This window comes from Peromyscus californicus, unplaced genomic scaffold (assembly GCF_007827085.1).
Source record: "Peromyscus californicus insignis strain IS unplaced genomic scaffold, ASM782708v3 Scaffold_24__1_contigs__length_46423439, whole genome shotgun sequence".
In the NCBI taxonomy this organism is placed as follows: Eukaryota; Metazoa; Chordata; class Mammalia; order Rodentia; family Cricetidae; genus Peromyscus; species Peromyscus californicus.
The window spans coordinates 9,176,922-9,193,339 of NW_026294535.1; the positions used below are offsets into that span (position 1 = coordinate 9,176,922).

The following is a 16,418-nucleotide window of genomic DNA, read 5'->3' on the forward strand; positions in this document are numbered from 1 at the left end:
GGAATGATTATGAAGAACGGCATATCCTCTGTGTTTTGGTTGTTATAATTAATCCTGATGATCGTTATCATTATTCTGTGAAAAGTGATTTAAATTCATTTGCTCTCCCCCTGCACGTACATTGAAGGATATACTGGTATTATTTTCACAGTATGTTCTCTTTCTCCTGCCGGATAGGAAATATTTTTGAGCCATATGGGATCCTAATTCTCTGAATGCTTTTAGATTATCAGATGTCTCAACTGACAGTCCTGGATAGAAATCAAATCATGAGAATTTGCAAAACTGGAAAAAAAATTAAGAACATTTTGGTGTTATGGTGTACCAGCAATTCCATCTTTATCTTTCCTTCAATTAGTGGAGAAACACCACACATCCGGCATCCTGTGTATTGGAGTTTGCTGCTGGGACTTTTCAAAGCTTTGCCTGCACACTTACGTACCCTAGTGAGCCAGGACCGCATTCTCCCATGAGCCTATACTTCCTGTTCGCGCTTATACATCATTCACGGAAGCATTGGTTCTATTTGGGTTCTTAGCAAATAAGAGCTGAGGGAAAGGCGAAGATGTTGACTCACCTCCCTTTCTCCCAAGAAGCTTGCTGACCAGCAAAGGAAACAAGACCTCTAATACCCAGGAGAAAGAAGACAAGGATGCTATGACTGTCTACCACGTCTTCAACCTAATCATGGTGTATCCGTTTCTAAATAATACACATTTTAAGTTGGTTTCGTGAGAGTTTAGACACCAGTTGAATATTTTAGAACTTTTTCTTTAGCTTGAAGTCTGTTTTGTGCTGGCCAAGTACTCTTGGACATGGAGCCTGCCCTGGGGTATGGTTGATAGGCCCAGGCACTCTCCATTGGAGAAAAACGATTCTTTCCCAGCAGGTCCCAACTACAAATAGCTTCTTTTGGTTTTTTGTTTGTTTCTTTGTTTTGATTTTTAGAGAAAGAGAAGGAGAGAGAAAGGACATGAAGTTGGGTGGGGAGAGGGGTGAGGCAGAGCTGGAAGGAGTTGGGAGTGGAGGAAGAATATGGTCAAAGTATACTATATGTAAAAAAATTTAAATAGAATCAAACTTCAAAAGGAAAATGAAACAAGGGAACATTTAATAATATTTATTATGGGAAAGGACTTCTTTCTTTTTCTTTCTCTAGAAGGGTTGAATGATACTAGTATAAGGAAGGTTATAAGGGAAAACCAAACAAACAAACAAATAAATAGTAAATATATAAATAAACAAATAAATAGATAAATAAATAATAAATGAAAAGGCTGTCTGGCATGTTATAGATGTGGGGCAAGGGTGTGAGTGTCTTGAATGAACCTTCCTTTTGCGTTCAACCTTCAATCAAAAGGTGTGATCAGCCAGTCCCCAAACAGTTCTAAGGGCTTTTCTCATCTGTGACATGGCTTACTTTTTGTGACCGCTGCTCAGTTGGATCAGTCAGCTTTCTATGCCCTGCTGGGGCTATCTCCTCACACACTGGTCCAGGGCTCTGGGGTGGGCATTTTCCTACCACTATATCTTAAAACTCAAAATGAGTTCAGATGAAGTTTTCAGGAAGAAAAAATATTTTTTTATCCAAAAGACATCTCAGGAAAAAAAATATCTTAAATACCAAACCCAAAAATAAGTATAGGGAAAAGTCAGGAATATTCCACCAGCCAACTGTTTCAGAAACATGATCACCGTTTACTGTTCACCAAAGGTGTGCGAGATCACAAAAGATCTGAGCATGCCCTTTGGCGTCTTAGGAGCTCAGGGCACAGTCTCACATAAAGCCAGTCTAACCTACCACTAAATGTCCTTCGTGTTTCAGCCCAGTATGTGTAACGTGCGAATATCTCCAGTGGGTTTTTGAGTCTATGCTTCATGTTGTATTGACAGAACACCAGGCTTATGTAAAAGTAGGACTTTTTACAACCTCTGGACATCCGCTGTGGATGTGCCAACCTCGTGAACGTGTGGTAACATCGTGTCTAGCAATTGTTAACTGAAACTGAAATTGGGAGGAAAAAGCTCGATGAAATAGTGCAATATATATAACATAACATATATACACAAATGCTCTCCCCCCACCACACACACACACACACACACACACACACACACACACACACACACACACACACATTCTGATAACTTTCTTTTCTTTTCCTAACACCCCTTCTCTGTCATACTTATGTTCGTCTATCCCAGTCTCTATACGACAAACTAAGGCCAACAGTAAATACCCATTATCTCCATCCTGGCTTCTGTTACACGCCATGAGAGACATGTTCCTATCATTATTTTCACTGACATATAAAACTGGCCAGAGAAACTCAAATGTAAAAAATGGAGAGAGCTTGTGTATTCATGAATCCTTACTTCTTCCACTGCCCATGCTCGCCTGCTTCCAGACATCCAATGGAACTACCCATAACGGGCAGCCAAAGGATCATGGGCCCGACTCTCTTATCTCCCTGTGAAGTCTGCCTTACCCTGAGGGAAATCCACAGTACTTTCTTATGGGCACAGAAACTAGCTAGTGAATTTCCTCCTTTCCGCTGGGAATGCAGATGCTTTTCCGGAAGTTTCTCCATGGGTAGATCTGCCACACGCACAAACACAGCTTCAAGGAGGCTCAGAACGCTGAGCAGAATCAGCCTTTGAAGCAGCAGGTTGCAAAGAAAAGGGCCTCAGCCTAACAACGGCGCTCATCACAACCTAGAAACCAGGTTGCTGGGGCCGTGGAGTGTGATTGTTTTCAACCTGAGTACTGCTAAAGCGTTGTCCATAGTTTATCAACTTAGAATCTTTATCAAACACCATTCTGAATTAATTTGTAGACTCTTGTACCCATATGCAATGTGTTTTGACCAAATCAACTCCCTAGTTCCTCCCCTACCACTTCTTCCCATATTCCTCCTACCGGGTGGGTCTCCCTCACGACTTCATGTACTTCTTTATTGCAATCACTGAGTCCAGTTGATGCTGGTAGCATGTCATGGCACAGGGCTACCTGTTGAAGCTACCCACTGGAGTATGGGCAGCCAACCCCAGGCTGAATCCCTGAAGAAAACGGACTCTCCTTCCTCCAACAGCCATCAATTGCCAATAACTCTTCAACTAGGGGTGGCGTCTCATGAGCCGTTCCCCCATCCATGTTGGAATTTTGCTTGGCTTGATCTCAGGCCAGTCTTGTGCAGGTAGCCACAGCCACTAGGAGTTCACGTGTGCAACAGGCCTGTCGTGTCCAGATAACACTGTTTCTCAGTCGTCCTCCACAATCTCTGGCTCTTACAATCTTCCTGCCTCCTCTTTCAGGGTGATCCCCGAGCCTTGGGTTGAGGGTATATGTGATATAGATGTCCCACTTAGAGCTAAGCATTTCACAGTCTCTCCTCTGCAGTTTGACCAGGTCTGGGTGTCTGTATTAAGCTCTGTCCACTTCAAACAGAAGCTTTCTCTGACGAAGGTTGAGAGCTGCGCTAACCTATAGGTACAAAGCTGGGTATATAGAGATCAGAGCAGTATGATAGCAGATCCATTTAGCAACAGGATAATAATAGCTTCTCTGCCCGGGGCCTGTGACCTACTATGATGTACCGAGGACCCACTTTTACCATCTGGCTTTTCTCGTTGGTTCAAATGAAAATTTATATTTACTTTGAAAATTTGACTCCCCAGAGAGACCAATCCACATTGTTCTCTGAAAGGTCAGACTTCATCTCATTTCCTTCAGAGAGTTGATGGCTATAGGGCTGTGTTTCAGTTTGGGTTGTTGAGTTCAATATGTCCCCCAATTTCTTCATATGTTCGTTACACCATAACCAGATTAGCTGACTCCAAATTAGTTGATAGCCTTCAGTTCTTCCTGTCATAGTTGGAATAAAATGAAAGGTACTAGGTTCTACAGGCCCCTGCATCTCTCGGGCCTTTCCTTGCTTTCTGCTCTGAAGTCTCTTCCTCTTCGGCCAGTAAGTTCTGCTTCTGTCTGTTCCTCCTTCTTTGGCATTGTTCCCACCGCAGTGGCTCTGTACCTGCTGTTACCTCAGCCAGTGATGTCCTTCTAACAGCTCTTCTCCTGCCCTTCTTTAATCCTTCTAATCGTTTAAATTGCCTCCTAAAGCTTTCCTGCCCAGTCTTTCCAACAAGCGGGTCTTCCATGTTTGGTTTGGTTTTATCTCAGTATTCTATTAAGTTCCTCTAGGGCAACTTGACTTTCCGTATGAGCTTGCACGCATTATCAGCGTCTTTGTGCATCACATTTTTAAATTTTTTTAAAAAGGTAAGTTGTAACCACTTTAGGAGTTGCTATGGGCAATAAAAAAAAGTGCTTACTGTCATATAGTAAACATAAGACTGCTGTGTCGTGATTCATGTTTTTATTCAATTATTTTCCTGTTTTATCTACTAGACTTTAACTTCTCATGTAAAAAGACCGTGTCTGTCATGGGGCAGTGTTCTCAGAACCACAGTACCATGCCTGACACAGGAAGTGCTCAAAACCGAGCTGAACGAACTGATGTTGACTAAATGAGTGACTGCCATTCTTGACCTGTGACGCCTCTGAACCGGGCTCTGTTGGTTCATTCCCAGCTTCCTGTGACTTCATCCCTAAAGCCACCCAATGAAGCAAGGGACAGCATGGTGCCACCGTAAATGTCAGCTAATGTATTCTTTGCGGCAGCCTTATTTGCCTCGAAACCACCTGTCCATTTCAGAACAAAAGCTCCCCCCTCCCCTCCCCATCCTTTTTTTTTCCTTTCTTCTTGAGTTTCTTTAACTGAAATGTATCTGATCATCCTTCTCAGTGTCAGGAAACCCAGTCACCTTTGAATTATCTGGATATGTCTGTTTCCTCATCTCTGTGAATTAATAAATAAGTTGCTATGTTGAGTGGATTCTCAATGTTGAGGAGACAAAATTGCCCACCTTTATGGTCACATTTTCCTTAGCTTAGACCACCTCAGAGTCCCCAACTCACTCCCTTTTCTCTAGATCCTTAACATAGTAACAAGAGACACAAAAGCCATTGGCTTGTTCCCAGACACCCTCGACCTTAATTTGTTCCTAGACCCTCTCGACCTTAATTCATTCATAGACATCCTCCTTCTTCATTCTGGCTTTTAAAGAGACTTAAAGGAGTCACCCAAGCATGCCCCTGACCTGAGAACTTCTCTTCAGTTGACCAGTTAGACCTCTGACAAGGATCAGCAATAAGAGCTGGATCCCTCACACCCACCTGTTGCCAAACTGATGCTTCTCACCTCCCTGTGTGGCCCCAGTTCAGAATGGGACAAGTTATGTGGTGCTCAGTTACATTTATTAAGACACTTTGATATGGATTATAATAATTTGAAAGGAGAGCTAACTACTTGACCTTTCAGATGGTATATAGTTTATTAGAAGTAAAATGTGTTGGGGACTCAATTCTGAGCAGTGTTGCACATCTGTTGACTGGAGAAAGCACCTGTTCCTACTTGGTTCTCTTTCTGTAGCAAGTGAAGCACTATCTTAGAGTCTGGTAGAATAAAACACTGATCTCAGATTCATCAGACACTGACTGTGTAAACTTAGAATGATTTCACATCCCCAAGACTATCCCTTCATCTCTAAAGTGAGGATAATGCCACGTAGCTTACAAGATTCTTATAAGATTTACAAACTAAGTGGGCAGGGTACCGGATACCATGGACACGTAATCGTTCGTATTTAGTATTCCTCCACACCACCAGCCAGAGGCGTGTGTAAGAGGAGCCTACTGGAAATACCAGGGAATCGTGTTCCTCCTCAGGCAAAGAGCAGGGTGTCCAAGCTAAGCTAGGTGCTGCTCGGTTTTCCCTTGAGAGGCACGAGGAATTAAATGTTCAGCATGTTAGAGAGAAGAATAAAACTCAGTACCTGCCAAGATTATGTACAGCCTACTCAAGGGGAAAAAATTAACTTCACAGCTTGTGATTGGGAAAGGACACGGGGCAGATGCTGACTGTCCTTTCATCTCTGCTCTTGGCTTGTTCTTCTAATAGCTCGGCTTTAACACTCCGTCTGCATTGCAATGAGAGCGGAAAAAGTAGAACCGAGGTGTCCCCTCCAACCTCAACTCGACCCCATAGTCAGGCTCGACTGCTGGCAAATACCACGTAAAGTATCTAATACCCAGCTACCCCTCTGCGCATGGTGTAAAACCAGCTAGACACCGTGCTGCCACAGAAAAGTTGAAGCGCCGTGGTTAGTTAGGGAACGCTTAAAACCAGAAAAGCCTACAGGTCTCTGCCAGCCCTGTTTCCATGGTTCAGTGAACAGAAAGGACCAGGGCGAAGCGGAGTTGGGGGTGGGGGGGATGGGTCAGGCAGCTGTCTAGATGATCTTCCACAGAGAGGGAGTCGTTGATGCTTAAATGCCATGAAACCAGACATGAAATACATGGGGCACCTGCTTTCATGTAATCTCATATGCCTCTTAAATAAAATATATATACACATATGCATACACACACACACACACATACACACACACACACACACACACACACACACACACACACACATACATATATATATCTTAAGCCAAACTGTGTTTTCTTTTGTTACAACGGATCTTCCCTGACCTGCAGTAGCCACCCTGGAGGTGGTATGAGGTCATAAACGACACTGACGCATTGCCTGTTGCTCGCAGAGGAGGACGATCTCGGGTAATGGATGAAAAATGTCCCTCAGCCCCAAGTGCAATGGAGTTGCCGGAAGAGGGAAATACAGTAACATACAAAAGGCCCTTGGAAGGGTTAGCGCCTAGCTAGCACACAGAAGGAATTCAGTCCAGCATGTCGTTTGCCTCAGTTGCCACTGTGCAGATGTTGAAGGAATTTAGAACGTTTTCATTAGACAGATAAACATCTTTGAAGCTATCTTTTGAGGCGTTTTGTGTTGCCGGTTTTACATCATCCCTGTAGAGGTAGGAGACATTAAATGGCCCTTTCCTGTAGGTGATTCTGAACCAGGGTGGGAATGGGTGTGGAAGACACTCCCATGCAGTCTGTCTATCCTATCCATCTTTCTACATCTATGTGTGTATCTGGGGTAAAGTAAGAACACTCAAATAAATTTTGTCCACATCAGCTTTTCCTCTTACCTCAAGAACCTGTGAACTGACATCCTTCAAAATGAAGAATAGATTCCCTCTCTGGTAGCTGTGAGAATTTTGGACAAAGAAGTATACATCACTATACAAATGACTTTTGCAGTACTTTATAAATACATATAATGCTAAAATCTAGGTAAGCATGTGTCTCAAACTAACCATGACTACCACTGATAGTTTCACTAAACCCTGCTCAACACTCAAATAAGTAAATAAATCTTTACTTAAACTACTTCTCCTTGTCCATTGCTTGAAAACAGATGTTTCAAAAGGGAAAAAGGCCTCAAAAATAAGAGTTTCAAAATTGGTGACAGGAAAAAAAAAGGGGGACTAGAGAGATGGTTTTGTGATTAAGAGAACTTGCTATTCTTGCAGAGGACATGGTTAAGTTTCCAGAACCCACATGCTAATTCTAATTCCAGGGGCTCCCTCACCCTCTTCCAGCCTCCTCAGGCACTGCACATGGTGCACATGCAGACATACAGGCAAATCATTCCTACACATTAAATAAAATAAATAAATCTCTTCCAAAATGGTGACAGGAATTTCATTGTGATCATATTAGCTGTTAAATGCCAATTTTAAAAATAAATCTAAGATTAAGTTTATTTTATTAGAATATATAACCTGAGTGTAGGAATGTCTCTAACTTATTGAACAGTGGTGTATATCCCAGCAAGAAACAAAGAGATGGAAACAGAAAGACCCAGAGATGTTTACTGTGATGCTGAATTGATCATAGACATGTGGGAAGTGTTATGATTATGTTTTGTCTATATCTGTTTATTTTCCACTGATACTGTATTTTCTACTTCATCTGATGGATTAAAGACAATATCTGCATGCAATTCTATGATATCTGGAGAATAAAATCCTAATTGCAGCTTCAAAAAATAATCCATGAGATCTTAAATTCCAGAAAAACTATTCATAAGCTAAAAGTATAGATAATTAATTAAGCATGTGTAGGAAATGCTGTTGCAGTCAGGAGGGTATGTTATGGAGGCCTAAGACAGAGAGGCTGCAAAAGGACCACAGAGTCTTCTTTGGATGCTGTTTCATTAGTGTGGGATGGGAATTAAGCGTGGAGCATGTAAGCTGCAAGATGCTGCAGCAGGTGAACGCACTTATCACACAAGCCTGACGACCCGAGTGTCACCTCCAGAACCACAGTGGAAGAAAACTGGCACCTGAAGGGTGCCCTCTGACCTCCACATGCGTGTCATGGCACACATGAGCCCACATTCAGACCTATACATCACACACATACACACACTATTAATAATAATAATAATAATAATAATAATAATAAATAAAATTGGAGCACACTTATCATCTATTATATATCCGTTTATACTGTGTTTCTAAATGATAAGCTAAATGTAGCTTTATTCTTATGCTGCATAAGAAAATTATAAATCTGTTGTTTATCGCAGTATTATCATAATCATTCAGAAAAGATGTGCATTGAGTCTACTTATAAACTGACATCAAATTGACTCAAAGCTTTAATGTAAGAAGTTAAGACATGGCATTTTATTTTAAGAAAATTATGTACAATTTTATGCTGTGAAAAATACTATACAGAGAATAAAATATTATTTTTCCATGTGCAAGTTTGTGAGAGCTTGATGTCATTCTACTATATATGTATCCTGTTTAAATATAAAGCCACACAAATTGCCAGAAGAATCTAATCGAGCTAATTATAAAGGAAAAGCAATCTTCCCCACCAATAATATCCCTTGATGCTTTCAGTTTGGGCCTGCGCAAAGAAAAAGAATAAAACCATTCTCCAGCTCAACCATGTATTAAGAAGAAACCAGCTTCCCAAGGTCTCGGACATGCTTTCCTAGTACTTGATTTAATGTGGGATATGAAGTCCAAGATTCTAAATGAATGCAATATTGTATTAAAGTTATGAAACTGCATGAACTTCTCAAGCTGTTCTGAGAGCCGGAGCCATCAGCGTGGACATTCCTGAGATATGATTTCAATAAATAGCTGTTCTATCTCTAATGGGCCATTAAGTAGGAGACACAACTTCCCATTTCTATTTGGTCATCTCGGTGGTTTATCTGAGCTGAAAACTCGCCATACATAACAATCTCCCCACGGTCAGAGAAACTTAAGCTTCAGCTATTAGCGCATAAAATATTAGGTGATTTCTCTTCATTCTGTGATTTAAGAAAGTAATAAAGAACCCCCGGATCCGTCAGTTCTTGTCAGGAAAAGAGCAGCAGCTGTAAAAACACCACCTCGGGCCTTTGATCATTGCTAGTGAGTTGTTTGGTTAGCGACTCACAAAACCATTCTCTCTGTGATTTCTCTTCCCGAAACACCTGTGCAGTGCGCCCTACAGGGTGCTAAGCAAAACTGTCAGCCACACTTGTCATTTCATAGCCTGGATTTCTAACATCATAATAAATAGATACCCCTGAAAGCGTAACAAGCTCACAATTCATTTTGACCACTAAACTATTAGAAGAGAATTTGCTAAAGACACTATATCGAATATCCACAGACTATTACCAAATGGCGCGTAAATAATTACATCCCGAGAGTGATGAGTATGTTTTATTCTTGGCCTCATTTTGCTGCATCTATGTGATTTGACTAAGTCTTCACCGTCTATAAGTGTAGAGAAACACTGCTTCACAGAACTCGCCACAGTGGTGGACGTGCTGGAAATCGCTATTATCCAATACTACAGCCACCAGCCAAAGGAGCCAGCCAAGTACTTGGATTCAGGACTGGATCTGGCAACTGGGGGGTTAGACTACCATTTGGTAGGGATGTCTGTGGAGCTCATGGAGGATGGAAGCTTGTTATGGAGCTCAGATGAGTAGGGAGCAGAGAGCGGTGTCATGGGAAGGTGAGGAGGTGGGACGCACTGGAACAGGTGGCTAAGCAGAGGACTTTGGGGGGCTCTGCTCCCCAAACCAGTGATGTAAAAAGTGGATAAAGGAGTGGGGAACTAGGTTGATATTTGGCTTTTGTTAGGGAAACGGGGTCCATTAAGCTGAAAGTCTCTGCATTAAGAAAAGCAAGCAATAGAGTGAGAATAGACTAGCTCCTTAGGCAGGCTTGGAATGTTTGTGGTCTTGGTAGTGTAACTGTGACCCAAATGCCAAAGGAAATCATAAGAGCTGTAAAATCTTATTTTCCTCTGAAAAGCCGGAAGAATCCATAATGCTACAAAGAAGGTATTCTATTACTTCCTTTAACAAGAAAATTTTTACAGATTCATATTGCTTAGATTGCTTTGTCAAAAACAAAAAGCCATATTCTCAAACCTCTCTGAAATCATTTCTTAAAGCCAACTTTAGGTTACAAATTCCAAAAACACTAAAATGTCATTTCAAAATATACACTCTATATTTACATATAATGATACTAATCAAAAGTTAAACATGGCTGAAATAATAGCATTTTAACATATAATAATAGAATTTATACATATTGATTAGTCGGCTCCATTTTACAGGTAAGAACAAAGAAGCCTAAAAACTATGTAACTAACCCAACCACGACCCAATCCTAGGTCAAGCCACCTTACATTTTAAGACAGACTAAAGACATATCACGATATTTGGGGTTATCTGTCCTATGTATTACAGAAACATGGAAAATAGAATATTCACTTTTTCATGACACAAAATAATCATACATATTTGCCACATACAGTGTGGTGTTTCTATCCATGTAAACATCATATCCTGAACAAATAATAATTAGCAAAATGAAAAAATTCTAGTACTGTGCCTCATTAGGGACAATGAACAGAGTCCCTTTATATCTCCCAATTCATGAAACGCATCCTTATGTTTTATATTATCCTTTTCCTACTTTCCACTCTTTTTTTTTTCAAAAGTGCTTTGTTAGTATCCTGTATGTTAGGAAATCTAACCCAACAGACAAGGTTGTTGTGTGTTTAATACCCTTTTTTAAATGTCAGACTTTTGTACAGTTTTTCCAAAAGTCTCCTCCCTTATTGAAAATAGAAAAGACGGTGTATGGATGATGTGGAGAAAAAGTAGTGGTCTTTCAGGAATTAATTGTTAAAACCATCATAGTATTCAAATACTGCTGTCAAATTCTTAGGGTTAGCTGTAGACAACAGGTCCTACAAACCATAAAATCTTGATGATTTGCATGCTTGCTGATATACAAAGAAACCAGGCCCCATGTTTTGGGTAAGGTAAAGGGATGGACTGGTAATTCGGTACATGGGAAACCTGACAGAGGTCTAGCCCATACATGGCCAGTGTTGTGGGTTGTTTAGGGTCAGTAAGTGATTTGGGAAATCCTCAAAGATTAAAAGTTGGACCAGGTATCACATATTCCACTCAGGCTACCTCAGTGCATTTCTGGAAGTAATAGTGATTCCTCAAAATGAAGTCATTTATATTTTTAGCCATGCTCTGTTGTGTGCACTGAGTGGTTTCTTGAGAGCAGTGTTTCCTGTGGCCCCGTGCCAAGACTGGCTTTATTTGTTTTTCATTGGGCTTTTCATTATCGTGCTGCTATGCACCTGGATCCTTCTACCTCCTCCGACATGGCTGGCGTAGCTTAAGCAGAGGCATGATGCTAGGAGTAGGTGGAACCCTTTTGTTCAGTGAATGCCCATCTGAAACCCCTAACTGTGGTGCTGTTCTAGTGGCTTTAATCTTCTAACAGCAGTCAATTATCCGTTTATAACATGGTCTGATATGAAACTGTTTATACCCATCTATTCTGGCACTTACAAGAAAAGGTACTAATCTCACTTTATACCAATCTTGACGACCCCCCCCCCCATCTCAGGAAAGGAATCTAGATAGATCCCGCCCCACTCTGCATTTCTCTTCATTCTATAGGTTCAATCTCCAACTAAAACTGTTGGATGGTTTCAATAGTTTTCTGCATTGCACAACTATCACCTAAATCCATGCCCATGCCATCCCTAAAACAACTATTGCATCCTCCTAATGGTCTTCAGGACCCCCCAAGAATGCCCTTTCTAGCCTTTCTAGTTCATTTTCTTTTTTTTTTTTTTGAACATCTGTTAGTGCCTGTTTTTCTCCATGACCAAGTATTCTATCCCTTCTTTCATAAGTATCTTGTGTTACACGTTAAGAGGATGGAGCTTGATTTATCCAAAGGGAAAAAAAAAAACACAGCAGTTCAAATTCTTGAACTTCCATCCATTCCTCAAGTGTTCAATCTTTTATTTTTGTTTTAATAGCATATAATCCCTGTTCTTGTTTAAGAACCACAATGTGGTAATGTGATATATGCGCACCATGGATAATAATCACATGTGTCCATTAACATCTCATCTTTTTAAATATTCCTATGTGTTGGAAAACATTTAATTTCTCTAATAATTTTAGGATATATAAAACTGATAGAATATATCTTCTACTGTGTGATACAGCATTTTAATGCATTTCTCCATTCTCTATCCCACTATCCAGCCTCCCAGCCACTCCTTATAGTCTTGCAACTTCCTTCCTACTTTCTAGCTCCCCAGAATGAGTGAGAACACGTGGTTGCCTTGTTCCATTTGGAATGTTAGACTCTTCAGTTTAAAGAGAAACTCTGTCTTGTAAACTTCGAAGACTGGAATTTAGGGACAAAATGAGGAATCTCTGCCTTTTCTGTTTCGCATGTTAATCAGGGGCTTAAAATAATCATTTGAGATCTGAGACTTTTAAGAGTAGACTAGTCCTTGGAAAATGTGTGGCCTTTTCATCTTATAGGGAAGGAAACTGAGGCCCAGCCATAAAAGTCAAAATGATCTTTCTAAATTTATAATTTCACCATGTAACTCTTTTCTAAGCCTGCCCATGGCTTTCCATGATAGCCAAAATGAATACAAACTATCACTATGCCATACAATGTCTGTTTAGCCTACTCTGGGCTTACTTTTCCTCCTTACATTTTTATTATCTCTCTGTTCTAGTCCCAGTATACATGTTTGGTTGGTTGTTTTTCCCTCCCTATGGGTTATTGCACATGGTTTCCCCTTTGTCCTTCTTGTTTTGGGTCCTAAGCACACTTCATATATTTGATTATACATCCTCTCCAAAAATGTGCCCCCAATACTCTCAGGATTCCAAAGTAATCATCCCATGGCACCCATTTGCAATATTCAAATGGTAGCAATAACGACAGTTGCTAGCAGATACTTGCGTCTTATTCATTGTTCCATCCCTATGTTTGAAGAATCTGACGTTCAATATTTTAAAATGAATTATTTTTACTTTTAACCTGTCATGGCATGTGTCAATTTTTCCATCAGCCCTCCTCACAAGATCTATTTTCAGATTAGTTTTTAAAAATAAATTGATTCATTCACATCCTTCCATAAGTCACTGATAATCCTGAATGACAACTCTTCCTAGAAGGAAGCACTGGTACTTTTACAGAAACAGAATTCTGAAGTCATGTGAATGACTCTTTCAATGCAGAAAATTTGGCCATAAATAGTAAGTCATGAGAGCTGTACATGAGGGAAGGTCGGTTCCCACAGCCTTCAAACTAGTCTCCTGGGTGACCACTCTTCCCTCACACTCAAAGGAGGATGAATCTATTTGTATTTATACAATTCAGAGTACTTAATGTTTTACCTTATGTAAATTATTATTTCACACGGCCTAAATGCTGAATTTATCAGGTAACATTTCTGGTTTGATTTCAGGGAAGCAATGTTATGGAGGATCAGGACTTGTTGGAAATTGGAATCCTTAATTCTGGACACAGACAGAGAATTCTGCAGGCAATCCAGCTCCTTCCAAAGGTAAGGGATGCTTTATCGGGATTACCTTATGAATGATTTCCAGTGACTTACAGTCAAAGCACATAAGTGTTGACATGGGAATACAGTGTTTCCACATGCTGCTGCTGCCCATCAGAGTGGTCTTAGGTCCCACTTTAATTGGACACAAAAGACTACCACAAGCTTCACTTGGTTTTAAACTGACCTACAAGAATGCAATATTGGAAATACTGCAGAACAGTGGAACAGATTCAGAATACCTCTTCTGTGTGAGTCCTAACTCATGTCCAGTGACAACAGAGGTCAAAAAAATGGGATTCATGTTGAGTGAGTACAGTAATGCCCTTGACTTAAAAGCTTCATGAGTGGGAGAGAGTCTTGGTTGACTATACATCTAACAAAATTAATATCTAGAATATATAAAGAACTAAAAAATAATTGAATGTCTCCAATGCCAAACAACCCAATCCATAGATAGGTTAATGAAATGGAGAGGTAGTTCTCAAAAGATGAATTATAGATGGCCAACAAATACGTTGAAAACGTCCAGCATCTTTAGTTATTGTACTGGATAGTTTTATGACAGCTTGGCATAGGCTAGTTATTTGAGAGGCAGAAACCTCGATTAAGGAAATGCACCCTAACTAAGACAGCCATCAAGGAAACACATAGTCAAACTAGATCAAGATTCCACCTCATCCCACTCTGGATGGCTAGCATTAAGAAAACAAACATCAACCAATGCTGGAGAAGATGTAGGGAAAGAAAATATTTTTGTATTGTTCGTAGGGATGTAAATTAAGCCCATTCATTGCTCCACAAGTTCCTTATAAAATTCCAAATAGTACTTTCATCACCTAGCTATACAATAGATGGGTGTGTGTCTGAAGAGCTCTATTTAGTATACTACACAAAAACCTGCATACTGCAGCTATGGAGTCAGCTTGGGTATCCATTATCATATGAATCGGGTTTTTTTTTTAGTGTTGTATATAGTATATATACATGACAGAGTTTTGTCCACCATAAAAAGAGTAAAATTGTGTCATTATCTGGAGGATATATGCTACTGAGATTATCATATTAAGCCAAATAAAATATCCTTTTATTTTGTGGTCCTAGAAATCTTTACAAATAAAACAGTCCTATCTCCACACACACCACACACATGAGCAACATTCAAACAGAAGGGGAAGTAGTGGGATGGAAGAGACTATCAGAAGGAAGAGTGGGAAGGGGACAAGGGGAGAGATGGGTGTGGTCAAAGTACAGGATATACTCAAAGAATTTGTCTATATAAAAGCAAACACTACATGCAATGAATATACACCAATAAGAATATTGGAAGAGCCTCGTGCTCCATTAGAAGTAATATCTCTTATAGCAGCTCCAAAACTTCGCCTCTAGATTCCCTACAAGGGACTTGCCTAATAACAAAAGGCATCATTTGGAGAGGTCCACAGTGTCCCATCCCATCGAGCATTTACAGTTGATCAGTAGTCTAGATGTGATTTGTCATCCAGGTATCATTTTTTACTGAAAACTGTGTAACCTAGCAACAGAGTTGACCTTATGTTTCCAGAAAAGATTTTAAAGGAGCTTAAAGGAGGTGGTAGGGTGTAAGTGCCAGCCTTTCAAGGTAGGTAGGATTTTAATTGGTAAGGGAAGGAAAGGCGCTTCAGGAGGCCAGAAGGAACAGTGTAATTACAGGTGTTACCCAGGCAATCACTTTCTGGAAACATTTGGGAAATAATTAGTCATTTAAAAGCCAGTGAGATCGACACAACAGTGTGACTGTTCTTAATGCCACTGAACTATAGGGTTAAAATATTTAAGTTGATAAGTTGTATGTGTTTTTACCATGATTTCCAAAATCATCAGAACAGAAGAAAATGCAATGTGCTTGAAATAGTTGAAAAGTGTGTGGCCCATAGTAGCCAAAGATAAAGCAGGAAGAGTAGGTTTTTTTTCCATTTCTACAGGGCTAAGGATCTTTAGCGTATTTTGTGGGCACTGGGGAATGCCTATGACTAGAATATTCTAGTCTGCTTAATTCTGGAGGCAATTTACCAGAGGAATTGAAGGAGAAAAAGTTGAAGTGGGGTCTGCCAGCTGAGAAAAGATGAAGGGAGGTAAGATTGGAACAGGTGAACTGTAATGGGGGCACCTACATCCATCAGTGATTCTGGTGTCTTCTCCCTTTTTCTCTAGGGAGGGTAGAGTTTCCCCTCAGACAGAAAAAGATAAATATTAATCATAGTTTCTAAGGAATTGGTATAATGAAATTTGCCCACTGACGGTGTACTGAGTTTCTGCTGATGGAAAGTTAACACATTAACAAATTTGAGGAGAGACAAGCACGCTGCAGAGCTTAATCGTGAGTTTCTATATTAAAAGGGGAAGAATGAAAATGTCTCTAGAACTAATTCTAAAGTAATTCCCATAGGCATGTTATTCACCTCGCTACTTAGAGTATTATTTCCTTAGTAAAAGTCCTACGTGCCTTCCGCAAGGGCTTCTATAA

General features: G+C 40.3%; 1 protein-coding gene across 15 annotated transcripts in view; it reads left to right on the plus strand.

Moving 5' to 3' along the window:
- Anks1b (ankyrin repeat and sterile alpha motif domain containing 1B) overlaps nt 1-16,418 on the plus strand; it is a 1,024,799-nt gene that overhangs the window by 683,298 nt on the left and 325,083 nt on the right. For all 15 annotated transcript variants that reach the window (XM_052753096.1, XM_052753098.1, XM_052753099.1 and 12 more), the window contains one exon: nt 13,817-13,915. In XM_052753096.1, coding sequence (XP_052609056.1) covers nt 13,817-13,915 — 99 coding nt within the window. The remainder of the gene's footprint in view (nt 1-13,816; nt 13,916-16,418) is intronic.